Source organism: Molossus molossus, unplaced genomic scaffold, assembly GCF_014108415.1.
Source record: "Molossus molossus isolate mMolMol1 unplaced genomic scaffold, mMolMol1.p scaffold_m16_p_22, whole genome shotgun sequence".
NCBI classification, from domain to species: Eukaryota; Metazoa; Chordata; class Mammalia; order Chiroptera; family Molossidae; genus Molossus; species Molossus molossus.
The window spans coordinates 10,848,232-10,873,541 of NW_023425358.1; the positions used below are offsets into that span (position 1 = coordinate 10,848,232).

General features: G+C 36.7%; 1 protein-coding gene across 2 annotated transcripts in view; it reads left to right on the forward strand.

Annotated features, from left to right (window-relative positions):
• ARHGAP32 (Rho GTPase activating protein 32) overlaps window positions 1-25,310 on the forward strand; it is a 168,545-nt gene that overhangs the window by 63,695 nt on the left and 79,540 nt on the right. For both annotated transcript variants that reach the window (XM_036277053.1, XM_036277052.1), the window contains 3 exons: window positions 11,907-12,044; window positions 15,462-15,554; window positions 24,422-24,544. In XM_036277053.1, the coding sequence (XP_036132946.1) occupies window positions 11,907-12,044; window positions 15,462-15,554; window positions 24,422-24,544 (354 nt within the window). The remainder of the gene's footprint in view (window positions 1-11,906; window positions 12,045-15,461; window positions 15,555-24,421; window positions 24,545-25,310) is intronic.

Below are 25,310 nucleotides of genomic sequence, written 5' to 3' on the forward strand. Positions count from 1 at the left end.
TTATCTTTGAACCTTGTAGTTGTGTCTTTGCCTCTGTCCTTTGAAGTTTTAATTTCTTTTAAAATCATGGACTCAGAACTGTAAACTATGTTTTTCATAGTGAGTCGATCCAGATTCAGTAGGCATTTTTTGATCAGCTATGTGTAGTACACAGATATTATGGCATTCAATTCTTACAACAGTCGTGAGGTAAATAGTCTAGTTTCCATTTTACAGATGATGAGTCCAAGACTCAAAAATGTTAGTTAAAGAGAAAGACCAAGATTTGAACCTCAGTCTAGTGGGTTTATTTCTATTCTTTCACTGTTTTTCTTTTTTTTTTTTTTTTTTATCCTCATTTGAGGGCATTTTTCCATTTTTTGTACAGACAGAGTGGGAGGGAGAGAGAGGAAGAGAGAGAGAGGGAAACATTGATGTGAAAGGGACACATCGAGTGGCTGCCACCCGCACGACCAACCAGGGCCGGGGACAAACTGCAACCGAGGTACATGCCCTTAATGGGAACCGAACCCGGGTCTCTCCAGACCGCAGGTGGACGCTCTAACCGCTGAGCCAAACCGGCCTGGGCTCACTGTTTTTCTAATATGATTTATACTTAGTTGGCTTCTCTGAGATTTATGAGCATATCCCAAATGTTAATAAAAGGTACTGAAGCTGACCAACTAAGTTTCTTTGCATGCTGTAAGTGAACGGGGCCTAGGTAGCACTCACATAGAAGTAGAGATACTTACAGAAAGAACTCTAAGTGGAAGTTTCAAATCAAGAGCCTATGAGGGAGAGACCAGGCCAACTGGGTTTATTCCCATGCCAAGAGACTGTATAGTCTGAGTGATAGTGAAAATATTTAACAGCTGGCATAGCCAGGTTCTGATGCAATTGAACTGATACCTGTCATACAAACCTCAGTTGTCCATATTGGTGTGGCTTAGCTGAATAGTAACCATGGACAAAACAACTTTCCTGGATGCCTTGAAGAATAGATTTTTAATGCCCTGCCTGAGACCTCAACTCCCTCCCTCTTACACTAATTATTATTTAGAATAAGTTGTCTTAACCAACATAGGCATGTTACACCTCAGATATTTTGTCCCTTATCTTTTTATTCTATTTTACAAGTAAATAAACTGGGGTGCGGGGGGGGGGGGGGTGTTACGTAGAAAAAACCAGTTAGCTAGTGTAGATGAAGAAACACTTTCTAGTTTGTAGCATGATGTTTGTCTGAATGGCAGTACGTTTTTTTTCCCCCTAAAATACTATACTGATTTTTTTCTCTGCATTTTCCCTGCTTTTCAGCGAACAATGTATTTGGTTTGAAATCAATGAAAATTAAAAAGAAATCTTAGGAAATTTAGGAATGTGTCAAGGTAGTTGTAGGATAAACTTCTTTGTTCTAAATGTTGAAAATTTAATAATATAAAAAAGACCAAAATTAGATAAATCCTGCCACTAATTATATTGAGCCCCACTACATAGAATAAAGTTTAGTGACAATGTTAGTGAGTCTTAACAGCATTCTATATTCTGTTGTTTTAACAGCATTCTATATTCTATTGTTTTATCCTTTAGTGAATAAGCAAACATCAATTTTTAAGGGTTAATTTAAATTTGTCAATTTTAAACCTAGCTGTTGGAAGAATTGTTCTAACGTGTGTGCTCTAATAAAAATCCTGTTATGATCTTTTCCTTCTGTAAGTACAGTTTTGTTACCATAAGAATAATTATTTCATAAAATACCAAGTATTTTATTGTCCCTTAGTAAGCTTTAGAGTAGTTGAAATTAATGTTTCTTACTGAGTTTGGATTGTGTTAACTACATTTGTAGTGTAGCCAGAATTCATCACTATAATAGTTCATTTTTTCTGAAGATCAAGTTTCTCATAAATATTTACACTAATATGAAGGCTTCATTATGTCCCAGTTGGTGAGGTAAACAGTTGGTTTTAGGGGAATGCTTTTCTACCTGAAAATACCTCCTGTATTTTGGTGCTTGAAATTCCACCATCAGAAATGTATTCCTCAGAATTAAATATTTCTTCCACTCAGTCCATTTAGAAAATGCTGTTACTAAGGGGTGGGGTTGCATAGTAACATTTGTGGAGCATCTGTTACAAACAAAATTTGTAGGTTGATTGTAGACATTCTTATTTAAACCTCGTACCTCTTCTGTGAAATGTAGGTGTTGCTGTTCCCATGTTACAGATGTGTAAACTGCTGCTCATAGGTGTTAGGTAACCTGTATCCTAGGAGTAAATTAGAAATAAATTCCTGTGCCTAGGATAAGGCCAGGCTGAGATTTAAATCTCTTTTCACTGAACTTAATTAATCATATAATTAAAGAGGTGATTTATAGCATTAGTGGTTTTTTTGGTTGTTTTTTTTCCCAGATAACTTTCCCATAATAAAGAGACTTCCAAGGACAAGGGTGAAGACTGTTCTCAGAAAGAACAGCAAATATATCTACAATTTGACTCTATCTGTGTTACTACCAAGCTAGCACAAACCACTATCTCTTCTTGAGCCGTTGTGATAGCCCACTGTAATCAAGTAGAGCCTGCTAAACTGCCAAAATGATGTGAAGTGTAAATCGAAACATGCTACTTTTGTGGTTAAAGCTCTACAATAGATTTTCACTATATTTAGAACTAAGCCCAAACTACTCCATAGATTTGCCTGTCTCCTCTGCATCATGTCATGATGGTTTTCTCACACTAGCTTTCAGTCAGTTCCTAAAAGACACTAAGTTTTTTCCTGCAGCAAGGCACTGAACTTTGATCAGCCTGTAACTATTCACATTGAGCACTTGCTGTGTCTAGTGCCTTCTGTTTTCAAGATGCAGTTTAGATCCATATCCTCAGAAAGGCTTTTCCAATCAACCTAACTAAAGTGGATTCTTGCTTATTTCTTTATAGTATAAAACTATCATTATTTCATTTATGTAAGTATTTACTTAAAAAAAGTATTTGTTTTCTCACTAGAAATATGTTCTGATGGTCCTTTCTCTGTTGCATCTGTTGGGCTTATTCTAGTGCCTAGTGCTATTTAGGTGCTGAGTAAATACCTAGTGAATAAATGAGATAAAGAAGAACAGGTTTGTGTCTTAAAAATGTGGTCCTATACATATTGGGATATTCTTTTTTCTCTTATTCTTCTTTTTCAGCCTGGTCAAGAATCGTTGATTTTTGTTACCCACGAATACCGATAATTACTTGATAGTAATAACTGTTAAGGTTAGAAATTAGCAGCAAATTACAATTTTAGTCAGATGTGTACAATGAGTTTTTGTTTTTGTTTTGTTCTTTATACAATAATTGAATTTCTAAAGTACTCTGCTCATTTGCTTTATCCATTCTGTTTGGACATTGGATCAGTAAGGTTATTTTTTAACATACGAAATTTAAAGTCCTTTTATATCTGCCCCAAATATGAGATGTTTTACTATTTTTACAATTTACTCAGTGAATTTAATATAATTTTAGATGATTTGTAGATTATGTGTTAAGGTTTTAATTTCATGAATGAAAATCTTAATAAAAAGCAGACTTTCGCTGGCACACAGACATTTTTTAAAAGTTGAAAGAAATCAGTTTACTAATATTTAAAGAAATGAATTTTAGAATTCAATCTCCAGCATTTACTTTTTGGGACTGTGAAAATTACTGCATTTGTGTGGTTGGTTGTTGATATTTATTTCTGTGAGCAAATTGCTTAGTTAGAAGAGAACATGATGACTTTTTAAAATTAATGAACTTTATTTTTTAGAGCAGTTTTAGGTTCCCAGTGAAAGTGAGCTGAAAGTACAGGGTTCCCATATACCGCTTGTTCCAACATATGCACAACCTCCTCCACTGTGGACATTCCCCACCAACATGGTACATATGTTACATTTGATGAGCCTACATTGACATACCATTTTCATCAAGGGTTCACTCATGGTATTGTACATTCTATGGGTTGGGATACGATTATAATGACATGTATACACCATTATTGTATCATACAGCATAGTTTCACTGTCCTAAAAATCATCTGTATTTCACCTGTTCATCTCTTACTTCCCATTAACTTCTGGTAACCTCTGATTTTATTGTCTCCATAGTTTTACCTTCTCCAGAATGTCATAAAGTTGGAATCATACAGAATGTAGCCTTTTCAGGTTGGCTGCTTTCATTTAGTAATATGTATTTTATGTTTTTTCATAGCTTCATAGCTTCTTTTTATTGCTGAATAGCATTCCATTGTCTGGAGGTACCACAGTTTATTTATCCGTTCATCAGCTGAAGATTGCTTCCAAGTGGCAATTATAATTAAAACTGCTATAAGCATTTGTTTGCCAGTTTTTGTGTGGACATAACTTTTCAGCTTATTTGGATAAACACCAAGGGGTGCATTTGTTGGATCCTATGATTAGAGTATGTTTAGTTTTATAAGAAACTGACAAACTGTCTTCCAAAGTGGTTGTGCTATTTCAGCAATGGAGGAACGTTCCTGTTGCTTCATGTCCTTGCCAAGGATTGGTGTTATCAGTGTTCTGGATTCTTGCCATTCCAATAGGTCTATAGTGGTATCTTGTTGTTTTAATCTGCATTTCTCTGATGACATATGGTATGGAACATCTCTCCATATGCTTATGTATATCTTTTTGGTGACGTGTCTGTTAAGATCTTTAACCAAGATTTTTGAATCAGTTGTTTGTTTTCTTATTTTTGATTTGTAAGTGTTCTTTGCATATTTTGGATAATAGTCTCTTATCAGATATGTGTTTTGTGAATATTTACTCCAATTCTGTGGCTTATCTTTTTATTTTCTTGATAATGTCTTTGACAGAGTGGGAAATTTTAATGTCAATGAAGTCCAGCTTACCAATTCTCCTTTTATGGATTGTGCTTTTGATATAGTATCTGAAAAGAGTCATCACCAAACCCAAGGTCATCTATATTTTCTCCTATGTTATCTTCTAGAGAATTTATTGTTTTTTCATTCTACATTAAGGTCTGTGATCCATTCTGAGTTAGTTTTTGTGAAAGGTGTAAAGTCTATGTCTAGATTCAGTTCTTTTTGCCTCAGGATGTCCAATTGCTGCAGCACCATTTGTTAAAAGACTGTCTTTTTTCCATTGTATTGCCTTTGCTCCTTTGTCAAAGATCAGTTGATTATGTTTAGGTGGGTCTGTTTCTGAGCTATATTTTTCTATTCCTTTGTCAGTATCACAAAAATCTTGAACTAAGATTATGTCAGTCCTCTAGCTTTGTTCTTCTTCAATATTCTAGCTGTTCTGGTCTTTTGCCTCTTCAGATAAAATTTAGAATCAGTTAGTTAACATCCACAAAAATAACTTGCTGGGGTTTTTATTGCAGTAGTATTCTGAATGTATAGATCAAGTTGTGAAGGATACTATTGAGTCTTTCTATCCATGAAAATAGTATATTGCTCCATTTATTTAGTTCTTTGATTTCTTTCACTAGCATTTTGCAGTTTTTCTCATATAGATCTTGTATTGTGCATATTTTGTTAGATTTTTATGTAAGTATTTTATTTTGGGGGTGGTGCTATTATGTTTTTAATTCCAAATTACACTTAGTCATTGCTGGTGTATAGGAAAGCAATTGACTCTTGTATATTAACCTTAAATTTTACTGCTTTACTATAATCACTTATTTCAGGAGGTTTTTTGTCAGTTTTGTTTTACATATTTTATCTAGACAATCATGTCATCTGTGTACAAAGGCTGTTTTATCCTTTTCTTCCCAGTCTGTATTTATTTCTTCTTGTCTTACTGCATTAGCTAGTAATTCCAGTACATTGAAAAGCAGTGGTGAAAGGCAGCATCTTGGCCTTATTCCTGATTTTAATTGGAAAGCTTAAAGTTTCTCAACATTAACTATGATATTAACTGTGAGTTTTGTTTTTTTTTTCCCTCATCCTAGGATATTTTTCCATTTTTTGTACAGATAGAGTGGGAGGGAGAGAGAGGAAGGGAGAGAGAGAGAGAAACATCGATGTGAAGGGACACATCGAGTGGCTGCCACCCGCACGACCAACCAGGGCTGGGAACAAACTGAAACCGAAGTACGTGCCCTTAGCGGGAACCGAACCCGGGTCTCTCCAGACCGCAGGCCGACGCTCTAACCGCTGACCCAAACTGGCCAGGGCTAACTGTGAGTTTTTAATAGGTATTCTTTATCAATTTGAGGAAATATTCCTCTATTCCTACTTTACTGAGAGATTTATCTAGAATGAGTGTTGGATTTTGTCACATGCTTTTCTGCATCTCTTAATGAGATCCTGTACTTTTTCTTCTTCTGATGATGTCATGGATTGCATTAATTTACTTTAAAATGTTGAATGAGCCTACCATATCTGGGATACATTCCATTTGACTGTGTTTTATAATTATTTTTATATGTTGTTGAATTATATTAGCTAAAATTTTGTTGAGTATTTTTACATTGATATTCACAAGAGATATTGATTGGTCTGTAGTTTTTCTTTTAGCCTCATATAATGAATTAGGAAGTATTTCCTTTGCTACATTCTTTTGAGAAAGATTGTAGGAAATTGGTATAATTTCTCCTTTAAATGTTTGATACAGCCCTGGCCGGTTTGGCTCAGCGGTTAGAGCGTCGGCCTGCGGTACAGAGAGACCCGGGTTTGGTTCCCGCTAAGGGCATGTACCTCGGTTGCAGTTTGTCCCCGGCCCTGGTTGGTCGTGCGGGTGGCAGCCACTCGATGTGTCCCTTCACGTCGATGTTTCTCTCTCTCTCTCTCTTCCTCTCTCTCCCTCCCGCTCTATCTGAACAAAAAATGGAAAAGTGTCCTCGGGTGAGGATAAAAAAAAAAAAAAATGTTTGATATAATTCACCAGTGAATCCATCTTAGCCTGGTGCTTTCTCTTTTGGAAGTTTATTAATTATTGATTAAATTTATTTAATAGATACAGGCCTATTCAGATTGTCCATTTCTTGTGTGAGTTTTGGCAGATTGTGTCTTTCAAGGAATTAGTTCATTTCATCTAAGTTAGGATCTGTTGTGCTATTCCATTTTCTCTTCTGATAGTAGTAATTTGTGCTATCTTTTTTTTTATACTTATCCTGGCTAGAGTTTTATGATTTTATTGATTTTTTCAAAGAACCACTGTTGGTTTTATTGATTTTCTCACTTGATCTTCTGTTATCAAATTCATTGATTTCTGCTTTAATTTTTATTGTTTCTTTTGGTTTTAATTTGTTATTCTTTCTCTATTTTCCATAAAGTGGAATTTTAGATAATTGAGTTTGGATCTTCCTTCTTTTCTAATATATGCATTCATTGCTATCGGCATCCCACCTACACACTGCTTTTGCTATCTCTCACACATTTTGTTATGTTGTATTTTAATTTTTCATTTAGTTAAAAATAGTTTTAAATTTCTCCTATGACTTTTTCTTTGACACGTGTTATTTAGAAGTGTTTTTCTTAATCTTGCAAGTATTTTGGGACTTTCTTGCTATCTTTTTGTTATTGATTTCTAGTTTAATTGCATCATGACTTGAGAGCAGAAATTTTATTTAAAATTTTAAATTTGTTAACGTTTGTTTTATGTCCCAGAATGTGGCCTCTCTTTGCAATGATCCCTGTGAGCTTGAGAGGGATGTTTTTTAATGAAGTAATCTATAGATGTCCTTTATGTGCAGTTAATTGATGGTGGTGTTGCATGTAAATGTGTCCTTACTGATTTTCTGCCTGCTGAATCTGTCCATTTTTGTTAGAGGGATGTTGAAGTTTCCAACTGTGGTAGTGGATTCACTTATTTCTTCTCATGGTTCTATCAGTTTTTGCCTCACATATTTGATGCTCTATTGTAGGCATTAAGGATTGTTATATCTTTTTTGAAAATTATCCCTGTATTACTATGTAATACCTTTCTCCCTTGATAACTTTCTTTGATCTGAGTTCAGGTCTATGTGAAATTAATGTAGCTACCCCTGCTTTCTTTTGATTAGTGTCAGCGTTGTACATCTTCTGCCATTAAATTTATAAAGTATATAATTTATAAATTTTTCATACCAAATGTAAGATTTTACTTTCCAAAACTGAAGCTGATAATTCAGCCAATATGGAAACAACTTTTGATCTCTAAAGATGTATTAACTCTTCCCTGGTTGAAATCCTGATATGCATAAAAGAAATCAATAAGAATGTTATTTTGTCCTTTTAGTCACTGAGCATTGGTGACTAGTCATTTGTTCTGCTAAATATCATGGTATTTTGTTTGGAAGCTTTGTTCCCTAATTCTTATATGTTCAGTCCAGAAAGAGTTTCTTAATTAGTAAAGAACAGTAATTGCTAGTATGTATTAAACAATTTCTGTTACCTGGCACCCTACTAAGCACTTTATATTAATGTACTTCATGTAATTCTTAACCAGCCAGGATTTACTGGGATATCCTAGAGTCGAGTTTTTAGCTGTTTCTTTTTTTTAGGAGTTGGTAAATGTATATAGCTTCAGGATCTATGCAAGTAATATAAGTAAGGAAAATGTTTTGGTGTAGTAATTACTTTGGCAAATTAAACCTTGCTGTCCTGTACCTAAAGTTATTCATATGTAACTTTTAGAACATTGTAGGCCAATCCAAAATCGGAAACTAGAATAGATAAATTTAAAATACATATGTGAGGATAGCTAGCCCAAATGCAAATTTCAGTTATTTTGACAGTTATTTTAATCCCTGCTCTTTCACATATATCAATAAGTAATATAGTCATCATTTTAATGGAGAAAATGAACAGGTTTCTGGTTCAGAATAGGTAATTCACACCAAACTGGTATTGTCACTTTGGGAACCAGTTTGGCAAATGTAAAGTGACGTTGACGATGGTCTTACATTATGATCTAGAAGTTCGACTTGCAGATAGCTTCTGTGGAGAATCTCTCACACATTTTCATTGCACTACTCTGTGCAAAAATGCTAGGCGTGAAATACTTGGTCCTTGTCTATTAGGGGAATGGAAAAATAAACTGGGGTTTATTCCTCCAATAAATTGCACTTTAGCATTTGTCTAATAATAGAGCTATCTATATCAATATGCAAACATCTCAACATGCTATTGAATGAAAACTCCATGTTCCAAAAAGATGTGAATTATATGAGATTTAAAACAATAATATACATCACTTACAGATATATTAATAGAGAGTAAAGATATAAAACATGCATTTGTGCATGATAACAATGCACATCAACTCCAGTCCTTGCCTTTAAGAAGAGAATACAAGAGAGAATGGTTCTTTACATCTGTAATAATTGGTTCTTTTTTTTAATGTATTAATTTATTTTTGTTATGTAATGATTAGTTTAAAAAAAAAAAAATCCAGAGCTTTGAAACAAGAATCAGCAATGTTTTTAATCTCTGTGATAGAGGCAGACGTATGTGTTGTTATTTTTTGTACTTTTCTTATATTTGAAGTGTTGCATAATTTTTAGTGTGTGTATAAATAAGTGTGTGAGAAAAAATAATTGCAACTCTGTGATAAGAAATTTGTCTTTATTTTTCCTGCCTTTGTTGTTTTTTTTATTATTTTATTTTTGCCATCCCTGTGGTCATTTAGGAAAGTTTTGGGTAGAAGGGATCTGATCTGTTGAATAAGAAAACAAAGGAGCTTACATGAGCAAAGAGTAAAGGAGTGACTTTCCATGGCAGGAGGAATAGTACTGAAAAATCACAGAGTCAAGAAAGGGAAAATACATCTTGGAAAGGGAAGTAATTGAGCATATCTGTAAGCAACAAAAGGGCTTGGAGGAGTAGTCAGTTAGATCAGACTGTCGATTTAGACAGGGCCCAGGTTATGAAAACCATGATATGTGCAAATATATTTGGACTTAATCCTGTGGATCAGGAGTTGTCAATTCAGGCAGATCATCAGAATGAGCTGGATCTCATTCCAGAGTGATTGCGCTAGCATTTCTTAGAATAGGGACTGGAACACTATTATTTAAAAGTTCTTTTAAAGCACTCAGCCTGTGTGGCCCAGTGGTTGAGCATCCACCCATAAACCAAGAGGTCATATGTTTGATTCCTGATCAGGGCACATGCCCAGGTTGTGGGCCAAATTCCCCAGTGGGGGACATGCAGGAGGCGGCCGGTCGATGTTCTCTCTCATTGATGTTTTTATCTCTCCCTCTCTGTTTCTCTCTCTCAAATCAATTAAAAAAATTTATTTTATTTTTTTTATCCTCACCTGAGGACATTTTTCCATTTTTTGTTCAGATAGAGTGGGAGGGAGAGATAGGAAGAGAAAGAGAGAGAGAAACATTGACGTGAAAGGGACACATCGAGTGGCTGCCACCCGCACGACCAACCAGGGCCGGGGACAAACTGCAACTGAGGTACGTGCCCTTAGCAGGAACTGAACCTGGGTCTCTCTGGATCACAGGCAGATGCTCTAACCGCTGAACCAAACCGGCCAGGGTGAAAAAAAATATTTTAAACTTCTTTAAAAGTGTTTGCCATATCTATTCTCTTCATTCTAACAACTGTCTGAAAGAGGAGATCTATGTACTAGAGAATTACAGTCCAAAGTATCATTAGACAAGTTTGTCTTATTAGTTTTTGACATATCTGTGTTTAGAATTCAGCACCTCTCCTAGGAAGTGATGTTTCTGCCCCATTTGGCTAAGGAAAATGGAGAAGAGCTATGTTGTCTTCCATTCTGAGATGGCTGGTTACTCTGGAGGCTTATTTTCCTCATCCCTTCAGATTTTTATGAGATGAAAGTCTCCATATAAAATCAGATTAAATTGCAAAACTAAATGGTGTGCAGTCAAGACTTGTTCATCATTGCTGACCACAGGAGCCTTTTAAGGATTGTTGGCAGTGTGACCTGAGCAGCTTTGTGTTTTCTATTAGTGGGGAGGAGAGCAGGAGAGGAGATCATAGGCAGGGGCGTTAGCAATATTCCAGGTAAGAATTGATGTCAGTCCTTACTAAAGCCGTGGCTATAGAAAGTGATAGATTCAAGATAAAATTATAAGACAGTATGTAATAAAAATGCTCTATGAGTGGATTTTTATTTTATTTTTTTTAAACTTTTTATTTTTTTTTTTTTTATTTTTTTTTATTTTTTTTTTATCCTCACCCGAGGACATTTTTCCACTTTTTTGTACAGATAGAGTGGGAGGGAGAGAGAGGAAGAGAGAGAGAGGGAAACATCGATGTGAAGGGACACATCGAGTGGCTGCCACCCGCACGACCAACCAGGGCCGGGGACAAACTGCAACCGAGGTACATGCCCTTAGCGGGAACCGAACCCGGGTCACTCCAGACCGCAGGCGGATGCTCTAACCGCTGAACCAAACCGGCCAGGGCTGGATTTTTATTTTTAACCAGTTTGTGAGATTGGGCAAGGAAAGGAAGAAAGCCTGAGAATTGGGAAGAACTAATTGGTTCTAGTAATATATGTGCATATTGAATCATTATATATGAAGACTTAAGTAGTTTTAATTTTTTAAGTAAATTTCCAGTCTTAGTCACAGAAAATGTTGGTGATAACTAATCAATAACCTGGTTTTATGTTTCTTTAATTTTTGTTGGTATTCTCTTACTCAAAATTATTTTATAGTTTTCTCTGTAGGGTTAAGGTCACATGCTGTCTTAACATCTAATAATGATTGTTCCCAAAGAGAGCCAATAACTTTGATCAGTGGTAGGAAGAGTATTAGTGGAGACTTCTGTCTTATTTTCCATTATTCACCTTCTAATATAATATAACTATTGTTCTGGAGTTTAACTATTTAGTATCAAGTTAATAGAAGTTTACCATTAGAAAATATAAAATCCCCTGAATGAAATACTATTTCAGAATAAGGTCTGGTTCATAAGCATTTCCTGATAGAGATGAATCATAGGAGCCTGTTTCTTCTTACCCGTAGGGCAAAAGTTGGATTGTTAAAAGAAGTTACGAAGATTTTCGAGTCCTTGATAAACATCTTCACCTGTGTATTTATGACCGACGATTCTCCCAGCTCTCAGAGCTTCCCCGATCTGATGCCCTGAAGGACAGTCCAGAGGTAATTACTATATATCAGTTAGCAGACATTTTTGCTTGTATATGAAATAAAAGCTTATATTGAACACTCGGTAGTTTCTGGGATTAATTAATTATTTTATGACTGAAAATTTAGTAATGCTATGTAGGATGTTTAGTAAATTAGTTTCAATATATAATTTTATAACAAAAAAAGCTTATAATTTACAAATGAGCAGTGTATATGAGCAGACCATTCTCCAAAGAGAATATAAAATATGGAAGCGTAAGTGTAGAAAGACCTCAACTTCAGCAATAATAAAATGCGTATTAAAACAATGCTGTCTGTGAAGTTTATTGTGGCAGGCTGTGTCTGTGCATCTGCCTGTACTCCTGCCAAATGTTTCTTTTTTATTTTTTTAATAATTTTTTTTTGCATTTATTTTCAGATAGAGCGGGAGGGAGAGAGGAAGAGAGAGAGAGAGAGAACCATCGACATGAGAGAGACACATTGAGTGGTTGCCACCCACACAACCTCAACTAGGGCCAGGGACAAACTGCAACCGAGGTACATGCCCTTAGCGGGAACCGAACCCGAGCCTCTCTGGTCCGCGGGATGATGCTCTAACCGCTGAGCCAAACCGGCCAGGGCCTGCCAAATATTTCTAGTAAAAGTATAAAAGATTGAAAGACATTTTTTAAAAGGGAAGATATTTTTTATAATGTCAAAAAATACAAAGGACCATCGGAATAAAAATGTTTGACAGTAGAATGGGTAAGATTTCTGAGGGCAAGAGAATATAAAATACATGTAACAAGAAGACTCCAGAAGACACAGAAACTGGAGATCTTACAGGTAAAAACAGCATGCAGGCATGTGCTGCATGGCGACATGCCAACAGTCAACTACATATATGACAGAGGTCCCATAATATTGTAATGGAGCAGAAAATTTTCTGTGGCCTAGTGCTGAAGTAGCTGTCATAATGTCACAGTGCAATGCATTACTCACGTGTTTGTGGTCATAGTGGTGCTAAGAAACCCGCTGTGCTGCCAGTCACATAAAAGTATAGCACATAGTTATGTACAGTACCTAATACTCTTTAATGATAATACACGACTCTGTTACTGGTTTATGTATTTATTATAATATACTTTTTATCATTGGTTTAGAGTGTACTCTTTTTTTTTTTTTTGGTAATCCTTACCCGAGGGCATTTTTGCATTTATCTTCAGATAGAACGGGAGGGAGAGAGGGTAGAAGAGAGAGAGAGAGAGAGAGAAACATCGATGCGAGAGAGACACATCATTTGGTTGCCACACACACAACCCCAACTGGGGACAGGGACAAAGTGCAATTGAGGTATGTGCACTTAGTGGGAACTGAACCCGGGACTCTCTGGTTCGCAGGCCGACGCTCTAACCGCTTAGCCAAACTGGCCAGGGCTAGAGTATACTCTTTTTAATTAAAAAAATGTTTGCTATAAAACAGTATGTTGTGCTATACTGATAGCAGCCTTATTCATCTCATATTTATTGTGTCTCTTCATTGCATCATTTTCTCAGCTGTTTGATTTAATCTCATGCTGTTTTGTACAGTAACATGCTATACAGGTTTGTAAGAGCTATAAGCTCTATCATATGGCCTAGGTGTGTAGTAGGCTATAGCATCTAAGTTTGTGTAAGTGCTTTCTAAGATGTTCACATAATGATGAAATTGCCTACGGATGTGTTTCTCAGCACATATCCCCATCAGTTAAGAGGTACCTGGCTGAAAAGGAAGTAACTGAGAACAGCAAGCAGAGGGCTTTGAGGAGCATGACTATTATACTCAGAGAGAAAGTGAAGCAAAAACATTCATGGAATGAGAGCAGGACTTTACAAAAATAAAACAATCCTATAATCATTTAAATTAATTTTAATGATAGCAAACCTGAATAGCTGGACTGCATACAAAATTGACATGGATGAAGAAAGAATTAGTGAGCTGAAAGATCAAGCTTTATAAGAACACAGCCCCAAAGGGGATAAAAAGTCGTGAGAGAATAGCTGGAAAACATGGAGATAGATTGAGAAGTGTCTATTGTCCTCTCATGGGAAGTAACTAAAAATTAATACAAGAAAATCCCCTTAAGCTAAAAAAGGCATGTTTTCAGATTAAATGTTCCCATTAAGTGCTAATATAATGAGTAAAAGGACACACTTCTACAAACATCTGGTGAAATTTCAAAATGCCAAAACAGAGAAAACCTGAAAAGCTTCTAGAGAGCAAAAAACAGATTTTCTAGCCCTGGCCAGTTTGGCTCAGCAGTTAGAGCATCAGGCCGCGGACCAGAGAGGTCCGGGTTTGGTTCTTGCTGGGGGCATGTCCCTTGGTTGCAGTTTGTCCCCAGCCCTGGTTGGGATTGTGTGGGTGTCAACCACTCAATGTGTCTCTCTCATGTTGATATTTCTCTCTCTCTTCCTCCCTCTCGCTCTATATGAAGATAAATGCAAAAATGTCCTCGGGTGAGGATGAAAATAATAAAATAAAATAAAAACAAAACAGATTTTCTCCAAAGAACAAAAATTGTATTAGCATTAGAATTCTTGGCAGCTACAGTGGATGCTTAAACACAGTGCCAAATATCTTCCAAGTCCTGAGGGGAAGCCATTTCAATTCTGTAATTAATTCCAAGGCAATTAAGTATGTAGGGCAAAGTAGCAACATCATCAGTTATGCAAGAACTGAGACTACAGCAGAGTCTGGGGAACATCTTAAAACCACAGATTCTTTTGTGTCATGGAAAACCTAGGAGTCTCTCTATCTCCATTTCTCATCTGCCTATCTGATGCATTTTTCTCTTTCATACTGTCTCAGAACATGGTCACTACCAACAGGTCCCAGGCTTTTATTTATTTTAAGGTAGCAGCTAGACTGAGCTAAAATTATGTATCATAATTCCCAATTCCTGCAATAACTCTTGTTAGGCCAGTTTGTGTTGTGTCACATTCCTGGACCAATCTGCTGACCTATAGTATAGGGTCATGTATGAACAGGGCTGTTCTGTCATAGCGGGGAAATTACAGAGGTCGTGGAGAAAGAGTTTCAGAATAGATGGTAGAAGCTGGGCAGAAGCCAAGTATGTCTCTGCTATAATTATCTTTTACATTTTCAATAAAAAAAAACCAAAACACAACAAACAGAAAGAAAAAGCAGTAAAATTGGAAGCTATAAAATATTCTGTCCTCTGATGATGAAGGTTTAAAAGTTAAAGTTCTCTACAAGACGGGATCACTATGCAAGTGCCTCTAGTTCCAGTTCATGGAATTGTTACATCTCTGAAGAATCCTCTGTAACTACTCAAATGCCAAAAAACCTACCTGTTTGCCTTTTCCCTTGAAACAACCAATTTACACCTATTCCTCTGACAGAGTGTAGTATTTGTAAGCCACCACTGAATCTTCTTTTTCCTTTCAGTCCGTCACTCAGATGCTCATGGCTTACCTGTCCCGCCTTTCAACTATTGCTGGCAACAAGATCAATTGTGGACCTGCCCTTACTTGGATGGAGGTATTATCTAATTCTCCTCTTGTTAAGGCTTATTTTTAAGTTATATACTTAAGACATTTAATATTAGTTTAATTTTGATAGCTATTGTGTTTTAGGAATCAAAGAAATGGAATTTATGCTATCTTCTAGAAGGATGAATATGTGACACATTAAATATTTTTCATCTTAAATCTTTGATAATCCTGGAAACTAATTTTAATGTTGTTATTTGAATCACAATAATACCTTTTATTTTGGTGTTTAATATATTAATTTATACATTTAGAACGCTATGTATATATTTTCAGTTCACTTAGTAATTGAAAATATTTTTCAGTTATTTATAAACAAGAGACAACTAACCTTATAAAGGATCTGATTTAGGAATATGTTTTGAGTGACTTCCAGTCAAGATAGCAGAGTAGGTAAACTGTGCTCACCTCCTCCCATGACCATATGAGAATTACAGCTGAATTACATAACAACAATAATTGAGAACCATTTGCATACTAGCTGAAAATAATTCGTATAACTAAGGATATAAAAAAGAAGCCATGTCAAGACTGGTAGGAAGGGTGGAGATATGGAACAGGCAGGTCCCACACCCATGGCGTGGCGATTAAGAATTGGGAGGGCCCAGCCAGTGTGGCTCAATGGATTGAGCATCGTCCCAAGGACTGAGAAGTCCGAGTTCGATTCCTGGTAGGGCACATGCCTGGGTTGTGGGCTCGATCCCCAGTAGGGGGCGTGCAGGAGGCAGTTGATCAGTGTCTCTCACATCGATGTTTCTCTCTCTCCCTTCCTCTCTTAAAAACAAAAGTCAATAAAAACATATTAAAAAACAAAAAAGAATTGGGAGAGATATCTTAGCTCTGCAGGTCTCCCCTTAGGAGCAAGTGGTCCCAGTCCCACAACAGGCTCCTTAGCTCAGGGTTTAGGTGCCAGGAAGAGAACTCCCTACAGAGTTTGCTGTGAAAACCAGCGGGGATTGCATCCAAGATAGAAAAAGGGATGCTAGAGACTAAAGTGCTCCTCTTAAGGGCCCATGCATAGACTCGTTCACTCACAAACTCACTTGTGCTAGCTCCAGTAGTGGGGCAACAGCTAGAAAAATGCCAGGGACATAAGGAAGGAAATAAATTGATTAGCTTCAGGGAGAAGGTGATTGTGTCAGAGGTCAGGACAACTTGTTCAGGAACAGAATTGCTAGCAGGCGACATGGTTCTCTTGTTGAACTCTCCATCCACCCAGCCAGCCCAGTGTAGGAGAGCACCAGATCTGAGCTCTCCCTTAATCTGGATGATTCTGTTCTCCCAGTCCTCGTGATTCTCTGAGATCCCATTACACCCATCTTGCCTAGCCACCCACCCTAAGCAGCTCCTTTACATAAGCAGCCTGCCTTGTCTCATTCTATGGACTTTCCCAAAATATCTCAAAACATCTACAAAATAAAGGCAAGCAGCCGCTGGCCTCAGCATGCTTTGTGGTTATTACTAAGTGGCCCTTAAGGCTAGCACAAGCCACAACAAGTCTCAACTTGCATTGTAACTTCCATCAGGTGGCTCCATGCTTGGCATAGTGGTGGCCAGTTTTAGACTGTAAAGTAGCTTCAACTGAGCAGCCCACAAGCCCAGTACAAGTGGCAGCCGACTTCAGTACACATGATAGCCTCTCCCAAGAACGTCCAAGCCCAACACAGCGGCAGCCAACCCTAGATTACTTGGTACCTTCTACCAAGAGGCTCCAAGTACAGCACAAGTGGTGGTTGACATTGATCTGCACAAGAGTCCCTCCTAAGAGGCTCCAGAAACAACACACCTGGTGGCCAGCTTCAGACCACAACACAACACCACACACTCATCTCCACAAACAACACACCTAAAGGATGGACTACTCAGCAGGCATCTGAGCCCTGCTAAAGCTACTCACTTTCTGTGGGGTCAGCTCCTGAACAATAGCTCATTCAGTGTAGTCACAACCAACCCAAAGGCAGTTATCCTGAGGGTCAACCCCACCCACTGACTTACAAAACAGCAGTTGAAACTCAAATATAATGGGAAGGCACATGCAACCTGTGCAATGGACATCCTTTTTTTTTTTTCCCTCACCCGAGGACATTTTTCCATTTTTTGTTCAGGTAGAGTGGGAGGGAGAGAGAGGAACAGAGAGAGAGAGGGAGAGAAACATCGATGCGAAAGGAACACATCGAGTGGCTACCACTGCATGACCAACCGACCAGGGCCGGGGGAAAAACTGCAACCGAGGTACGTGCCCCTAGCGGGAACCGAACCCGGGTCTCTCTGGACTGCAGGCCGATGCTCTAACCGCTGAGCCAAACCGGCCAGGGCTGCAGTGGACATCCTTGGAGCAACTTGGCTTACATTATTACTAAGGAGACTGCATCACTGGGAACTGCAGGACACCTTCTACATAAGGCCACTCTGTTAATACTGGGAGACATAGTAGGTCTTCCTAATACTTAAAAGCAAACACAGGGAGTCAGCTAAAATGAGGAGACCAGAAAAAAATGTCCCAAATGTATAGGACAAAACTTCAGAGGAAAAACCAAATGAAATGAGACAAGCAAATTACCAGATGCAGAGTTCAGAACTGGTTATGAGGATGCTCAGTGAACTTAGGGGAAGAGTAGATGAGCTCAGTGAGGACTTCAATAAAGAGATAGAAAACATAAAAATATGAGATAAACATTAAAAAGAACTGGTCAGAAATGAAGAATACAATAACTGAAATAAAGACCACATTAGAAGGAATCTGCAGCAGATTTGATGAAGCAGAGGACTGAAGCAGCTATTTGAAAGACAAGGGAGCAGGAAACACCTAATTGGAACAGCAAAGAGAAAAGTTTCAAAAAATGAGAATACTTTAAAAGAACTCTGGTACAACATCAAGTGTACCAACATTTGAATCACAGGGCTACCAGAAGGAGAAGAGATTGAGCAAGGGATTAAAAACCTATTTGAAGGAATGACTGAAAACTTCCCTAACCTGGTGAAGGAAAAAGACACAAGTCCCGAAAGTGAAGAGAGTCCCCAACAAGATGAACCCAAAGAGGCCCACACTAAGACACATCATAATTAAAATGTCAAAGGTTAAAGACAAAGAGAGAATCTTACAAGCAGCCAGAGAAAAGTAGTTAGTTACCTACAAAGGAGCTCCCATAAGACTGTCAGCTGGTTTCTCAACAGAAACTTTGCAGGCCAGAAGAGATTGGCATGAAATATTCAAAGTGATGAAGAGCAAAGACCTACAAGATTGCTTTATCCAGCAAGGCTGTCATTTAGAATGGAAGGAAACATAGAGTTTCCCAGAGAAGAAAAAGCTAAAAGTTCTTCACCATTAAACCATTATTATAAGAAATGTTAAAGGGACTTCTTTAAATAGAAAAGATAAAAAATGTGGATAAGAAAATATAAAAAAGAAAAAATTCTCACTGACAAAGGTGAACACTTAGTAAAAGCAGTGGATCAACCAACTATAATGCTGTTACAAAGATTAAAAGGTAAAAGTAGAGAGATCATGTGTAATTGCAACAATAAATTAAGGGATACACACAAACACATGAAACAAGTAAAAAATAATGACAAAAGTATGAACATGGAAGGGATGAATAAAAATTGCAGTGAGCCCTGGCTGGTTTGGCTAGGTGGTTAGAGCGTTGGCCCGCAGACCAGGGAGTCCCAGGTTCGATTCCTGCTAAGGGCATGTACCTTGGTTGCAGTTTGTCCATGGCCCCAGTTGGAGTTGTGCGGGTGGCAACCAATTGATGTGTGTCTCTCATGCTGATGTTTCTCTCTCCCTCTCTTCCTTCCTCTCTTTCTCCCACTCTTTCTGAAGATAAAGGCAAAAATACCCTCGGGTGAGGATAAAAAATAAAAAAAAATTGCAGTGATTGTAGAATGTGTTTGAACTTAAGCTACCATCAACATAAAATAGACTGCTATAAGCAAGCTTGGTATATATGAAGGACATGGGAACCACAAGCCACAAATCTATAAAAGATATACAAGAATAAAAGACAATGGAATCTAAACATAACACTATAGAATGCCATCAATATACAAGAGAAGATAGAGTGTTACCGGAGGGATGAGTGGGCCAGATCCCTCCAACACTCTTGGGAGTGGGGTTCTTGGGGTACCACTGAAATAAGCATTTTCAGAAGCCACCACGGAAGAATGAATGGTCTTTATTGGCATGGAGTTATGTTCCTGGCGTTGTAATGTCCCTTAACCCAGTCCAGGAAAAAGGGCAGCTGTGGGTTTAGTAAGGCCAAAAATAGGGTTAAAGTGCCCATTCTATGGTACAGCTGGGTCCAGATCAGGATCAGGTTGAATTTAGTCCATCAGTCCATTGTATGGATCCCACATGGCTGTGGACAGTGTGGGCAAATGCAGAGCATGGAAGCGCCATTGAGTGGCAAGAATGGGGGGGGGGAGATAGAGAGAGAGAAAGAGAGCGCGCACGAGCACTTTCTTTTGTTTGGGAGATCAAATATTCAGGTTTGTGCACTTGCACTGGTCATGACTGTTCTGGCCCCTGACTTGCTCATAGGTGTGATGTATAGGTAGCACTTTCCCACATCACTCAGACCTTACTGGCTGCATCTGAACTGCTGTTGTCCAGTCCCTTCCCCCAATGATCAGTGGGGAACAGACCTAGAGTGTTAAACTGCTAATCTCCCCTTTATTCCTTTCTTGTTAAATAATAACCAGATTATTGCAGTGGCATCAGCAGGAGAATAAGAAAGGAACAGAAAACTATAAAACACTCAGAAAACAGTTAATAAAATGACTATAATTAAATACCTATTAATAATGACTTCAAATGCAAATTATATAAATGCTCCAATCAAAAGACATAGGGTGGCTGAATGTATAATCATGACCCATGCATATGCTGCCTACAGGAGACCCATTTCAGATTATAAGACACACACAGAAAGTAAAGGGATGGAAAAAGATACTGCGTCAAGATGTAAAAAAGAGAGAGGGCCCAGATAAATAAAATCAGAAATGAAGGAAAACTGACAACTGACACTAGAGAAATACAAAGGATTATAAGAAAATACTACAAACAGTAATATACCAACAATAATATGGCTGGAAGAAATGGATAAATTCCTAGAAACATACAGTTATACAAGACTGAATCAGGAAGACATAGAAAATCTGAATAGAACGATGATGAAATCAAACCATTAATAAAAAAAAACCTGTCAACAAACAAGTATTGCACCAGATGGCTTGACAGATGAATTTTACCAAACATTTATAGAAGAATTGATACTTGCCCTTCTCAAACTATTCCAAAAAGAAAATTGAGGATAGAGGTTCTCAAACTAATTTTATCAGGCAAGCATTATCCTGATACCAAAATCAAACAAAGACACTACAAAAAAGGAAAATTAGTGACCAATGTCCCTGATGGACATATATGCAAATATTATCAGCAAAACGTTAGCAAAGCAAAGTCAGCAATACTTAAAAAGGTCTTATTCCACGATCAAGCAAGATTTATTACTGGTATGCAAGGTTGGTTCAATATTTGCAAAATAATTAATGCGATATACCATATAAACAAATGAAAGATAAAAATTGTGATCATATCAGTAGATACAAACAAAGTATTTGACAAAATACAACATCCATGTATGATAAAAACTCTCGGCAAAGCAAGAATAGAGGAAATAAACATATCTCAACATCGTAAAGGCCATATATGACAAATCTGTAGCTAACATCATATTCAATACTGAAAAACTGGAAGGTTTCCTTTAAGATTAGAAACAATACAAGGATGTCCACTTTCACCACTTTTATTCAGCATAGTATTGAATATAGCTACAGTATTTAGACATGAAAAATAAAAGACATACAAATTGGAAGGGAAGAAGTTAAACTGTCATTATTTGCAGATGACATGATACCATATACAGAGAACCTTAAAGGTTCTACCAGGAAACTATTAGAAATAATAAACGAATTCAGTAAAGTTGCAAGATACAACATTAATATTCAGAAATTGGTTGCATTTTATACACTAATGAACTATCAGAATGAGAAATTAAGAAAGAAATCTCATTTACAAATGTATCAATAAGAGTAAAATACCTAGGAATAAATTTAAGTAAGGAGGTAAAAAAGACTTATACTTGGAAAACTTTAAGACATTGAAGAAAGAAATTAAAGAAAATACAAATAAATGGAAGCATATACCGTGCTCATGTATAGGAATAATTAACGTTAAAATGCCCACATTACATAAAGCAATCTATAGATTCAATGCAATTTCTGTCAAAATACCAATGACGTTTTTCATAGAACTAGAAAAAAGAGGCCTAAAATTTATATGGAATCAGAAAGACCATGAAAAGGCAAAGCTATATTGAGAAAGAACTATGCTACCTGACATCAAACTATACTACAAGGCCGTAATAATCCGAACAACATTTATGTTGTTATAAATAGACATACATAGTTCAATGGACTAAAATAGAGATCCTAGGGGAAAAAACAATAACACCTGTCTATATGGTCAACTAATCCATGACAAAGGAGGCAAGAATATACAATGGGGTAAAGATAGTCTCTTCAATAAGTAATACTGGGAAAACTGGACAGATACATGCAAAAAATGAAAAGAAAAAGAAACTAGATGACTTTATTACACCATATAGAATGAACTCAAATGGATTAAAGACTTAAATTAAGACCTAAAACCATAAAACTCATAGACGAAAACATAGGCAGTAAACTTTTTGTTATCACTGTTAGCAATATTTTTTTGGGGGGGTATCTTTTCTTGGGTGAGGGAAACAATAGAAAAAATAAACAGATGGGTCTACATCAAACTAAAAAGTTTTTGCATGGCAAGGGAAATCAACAGAATGAAAAGACAACCTACTGAGTGGTAGAAGATATTTGCCAGACACACAAGACTTATATCCAAAATATATCAGAAATTCTACAAGTTAACAAAACAAAAAAGAAAACAACGCAAAAGACTGCTCCAATTAAAAAGTGGGCAAAGATCAACAAATCATCAAACTAGTGCTGGCAAGGGTGTAGAGAAAAGGGGACTCTAGCACACTGCTGGTGGGAATGCAGACTGGTGCAGCCACTATGGAAAACACTATGGTGTTTCCTCAAAAAATTAAAAATTGATCTGCCATTTGACCCAATGATCCCATTTCTAGGAATATACCTTAAGAAACCTGAAACACCAATCAGAAAGAATATATGTAGCCCCATGTTCATAGCAGCACTATTTACAATAGCTAAGATCTGGAAACAGCCCAGGTGTTCATCAATAGATGAGTGGATAAAAAGCTGAGGTATGTATACACAGTGGAATACTATACAGCTGTAAGAAAGAAAGATCTCTTATCCTTTGAGATGACATGGAGAGACCTGGAGAACATTATGCTAAGTGAAATAAACCAATCAGAGAAAGACAGATACTACATGATCTCACTTATTTTTGGAATATAATGAACAAAATAAGCTGATGAATAAAATAGACCCAGAGACATAGAAAGGATTACAGTTCAGACTGACAGACATCAGAGAAGGGGGGCGGGGGGATGGATGAGATAAACCAAATAACTTATATGCATGTAAGCGTAGCCAATGGACATAGACAACAATGCTGGGAGGCGGGGGGTGGGGGGAGCGGGATGGGGAGGACCATGTCTTTGGGGCAAAAAGGAGAAACATCTGTAACAAAAATAAAAATTGAAAAAATAAATAAATAAATGAAATAAAAAGTGGGCAGAGGACCCGAATAGACATTTCTCTAAAGACAGACAATGGCCAGTAGACATATGAAAAGATGCTCAACATTCTTAATTATCAGGGAATTGCAAATTAAAACCATAATGTGATTATCACCTCATATCCACGAGAATGGCTGTCATCAATAAATCAAGGAACAACAAGTATTGGCAAGGATGTTGAGAAAAGGGCACTCCTTTTACACTGCTGATGGGATTGTAAATTGATGCAGCCACTATGGAAAACGGTATGGAGATTCCTTGGAAAATTAAAAATAGAACCTTGAAATTAAATTAAAAATATGACCTTGCAATTCCTCTCCTGGGTATTTATCCAAAGAAACCCAAAACACTAATTATAAAAGTTACATGCACCCATATGTTTATTACAACATTATTTATAATAGCCCAGATCTGGAAGCAACCTAAGTATCCATCCCTAGTCAAATGGTACATATGTATAGTGGAATATTACTGAGCCATAGAAAAGAAAGAAATCATACCATTGATGACAACATGGATGAACCTAGAATTATTATGGTATGTGAAATAAGTCAAGTAGCGAAAGACAAATATCATATGAATATGCTTATATGTGGAATCTAAGAAGCAGAATAAATAATATAAAAAAGAGTATATCTTGGGTGATACAGTATTCAGTAAATATGTGAAATATTTTTTTCTTAACTTGCATATGCAGTTATATTATTCTTTTCCCATTAGAAATTGGAAGGCAGGATGGAAAGTAGAAAGGTTGTAGAACTTAGAGCCAAGTCAACTTGCATTGAGATCAGACTCATTATTGTCTGTGTGATCTTGGACAAATTATTTAATCTTTTGCAAATACATAAACTCTTTTAGCTTGAACATCTTTATCTTTAAATAATGATGATTAGTATCTTTTGGAGTTATGAGGAATTAAATCATGTTATACGCATAGCACAATAACTGGCATACATTAAGTATTCAATAAATGATATGCTTTTGTAAAAGATTTTTGGATTCTAATTTCCTTAAGTCAAATTGAATGTCAAAAAAACTTTTGCAAGTCTCATATCTTTAACCATCTCATAGCACTTTTTTGGTGTTGTTATAGATTGATAATAAGGGAAATCACCTTCTAGTACATGAAGAATCATCCATTAACACTCCTGCTGTTGGTGCTGCCCATGTTATCAAGAGGTACACTGCTCGGGCCCCTGATGAATTGACCTTAGAGGTAAATGTGTAAAGTTGCTGCTCTGTGTTAGTTCAGTCCCTGCTACCTTCCCAGCCTCTCTTTACCTGTGTTAATCATTTTTAATTAAAAGTACCAGGTTTTTTCATATCCCATTGTCTTTTAGCTTGGCATGCCGTCTGTTTTTAAATGACTGTATTCATCTTTAAAAATTTCGACTTCAGTGTCTCCCATTTCTTCTAGGAAGTTGTTTTTGTCCTCCTTCCCCTACTCCATGCAAATACATCTTCTCCAAAAGTCTGGATTGAATGTTATTCTGAACCATTCTCATGGCTTATCACTGACTTACATTCAGTGATATCACTTAATTACATTCGATCATAATTGTTCTCTGTTTGTCTCTGTTAACTTCCTGAAAGCCAGATCTCAGTCTTTTTTTCTTACTTTGTGCTTTTAGTACATCAAAAATGGTACCCCATGATACTATTTTTCTCGATGTTTGTTCAGAGACTAATGGACAGGTGAGAACAGAAAACATTTCTGGCTCTCAGATGCAAAAAGGGGGCAATTAAATTTTTTTCTTTAATGTTGGCTGATGAGAGAGACAACAAAAAATGCTGACAGTTATTTAGTCTAAGAAAAAAACAGTATACATTTTTAACTATTTGAACTATTCTCAAACTTAAATTTTAGGTTTTATACTCAAAGGAATGTAGAACTTGAAAGATGCCAAGTCTTGTAGCAAATATGTCTTTGTGAAGTTGACTCTTTTCTGACTTAAAAAATTAGTTGTGAATATACAAAGAAA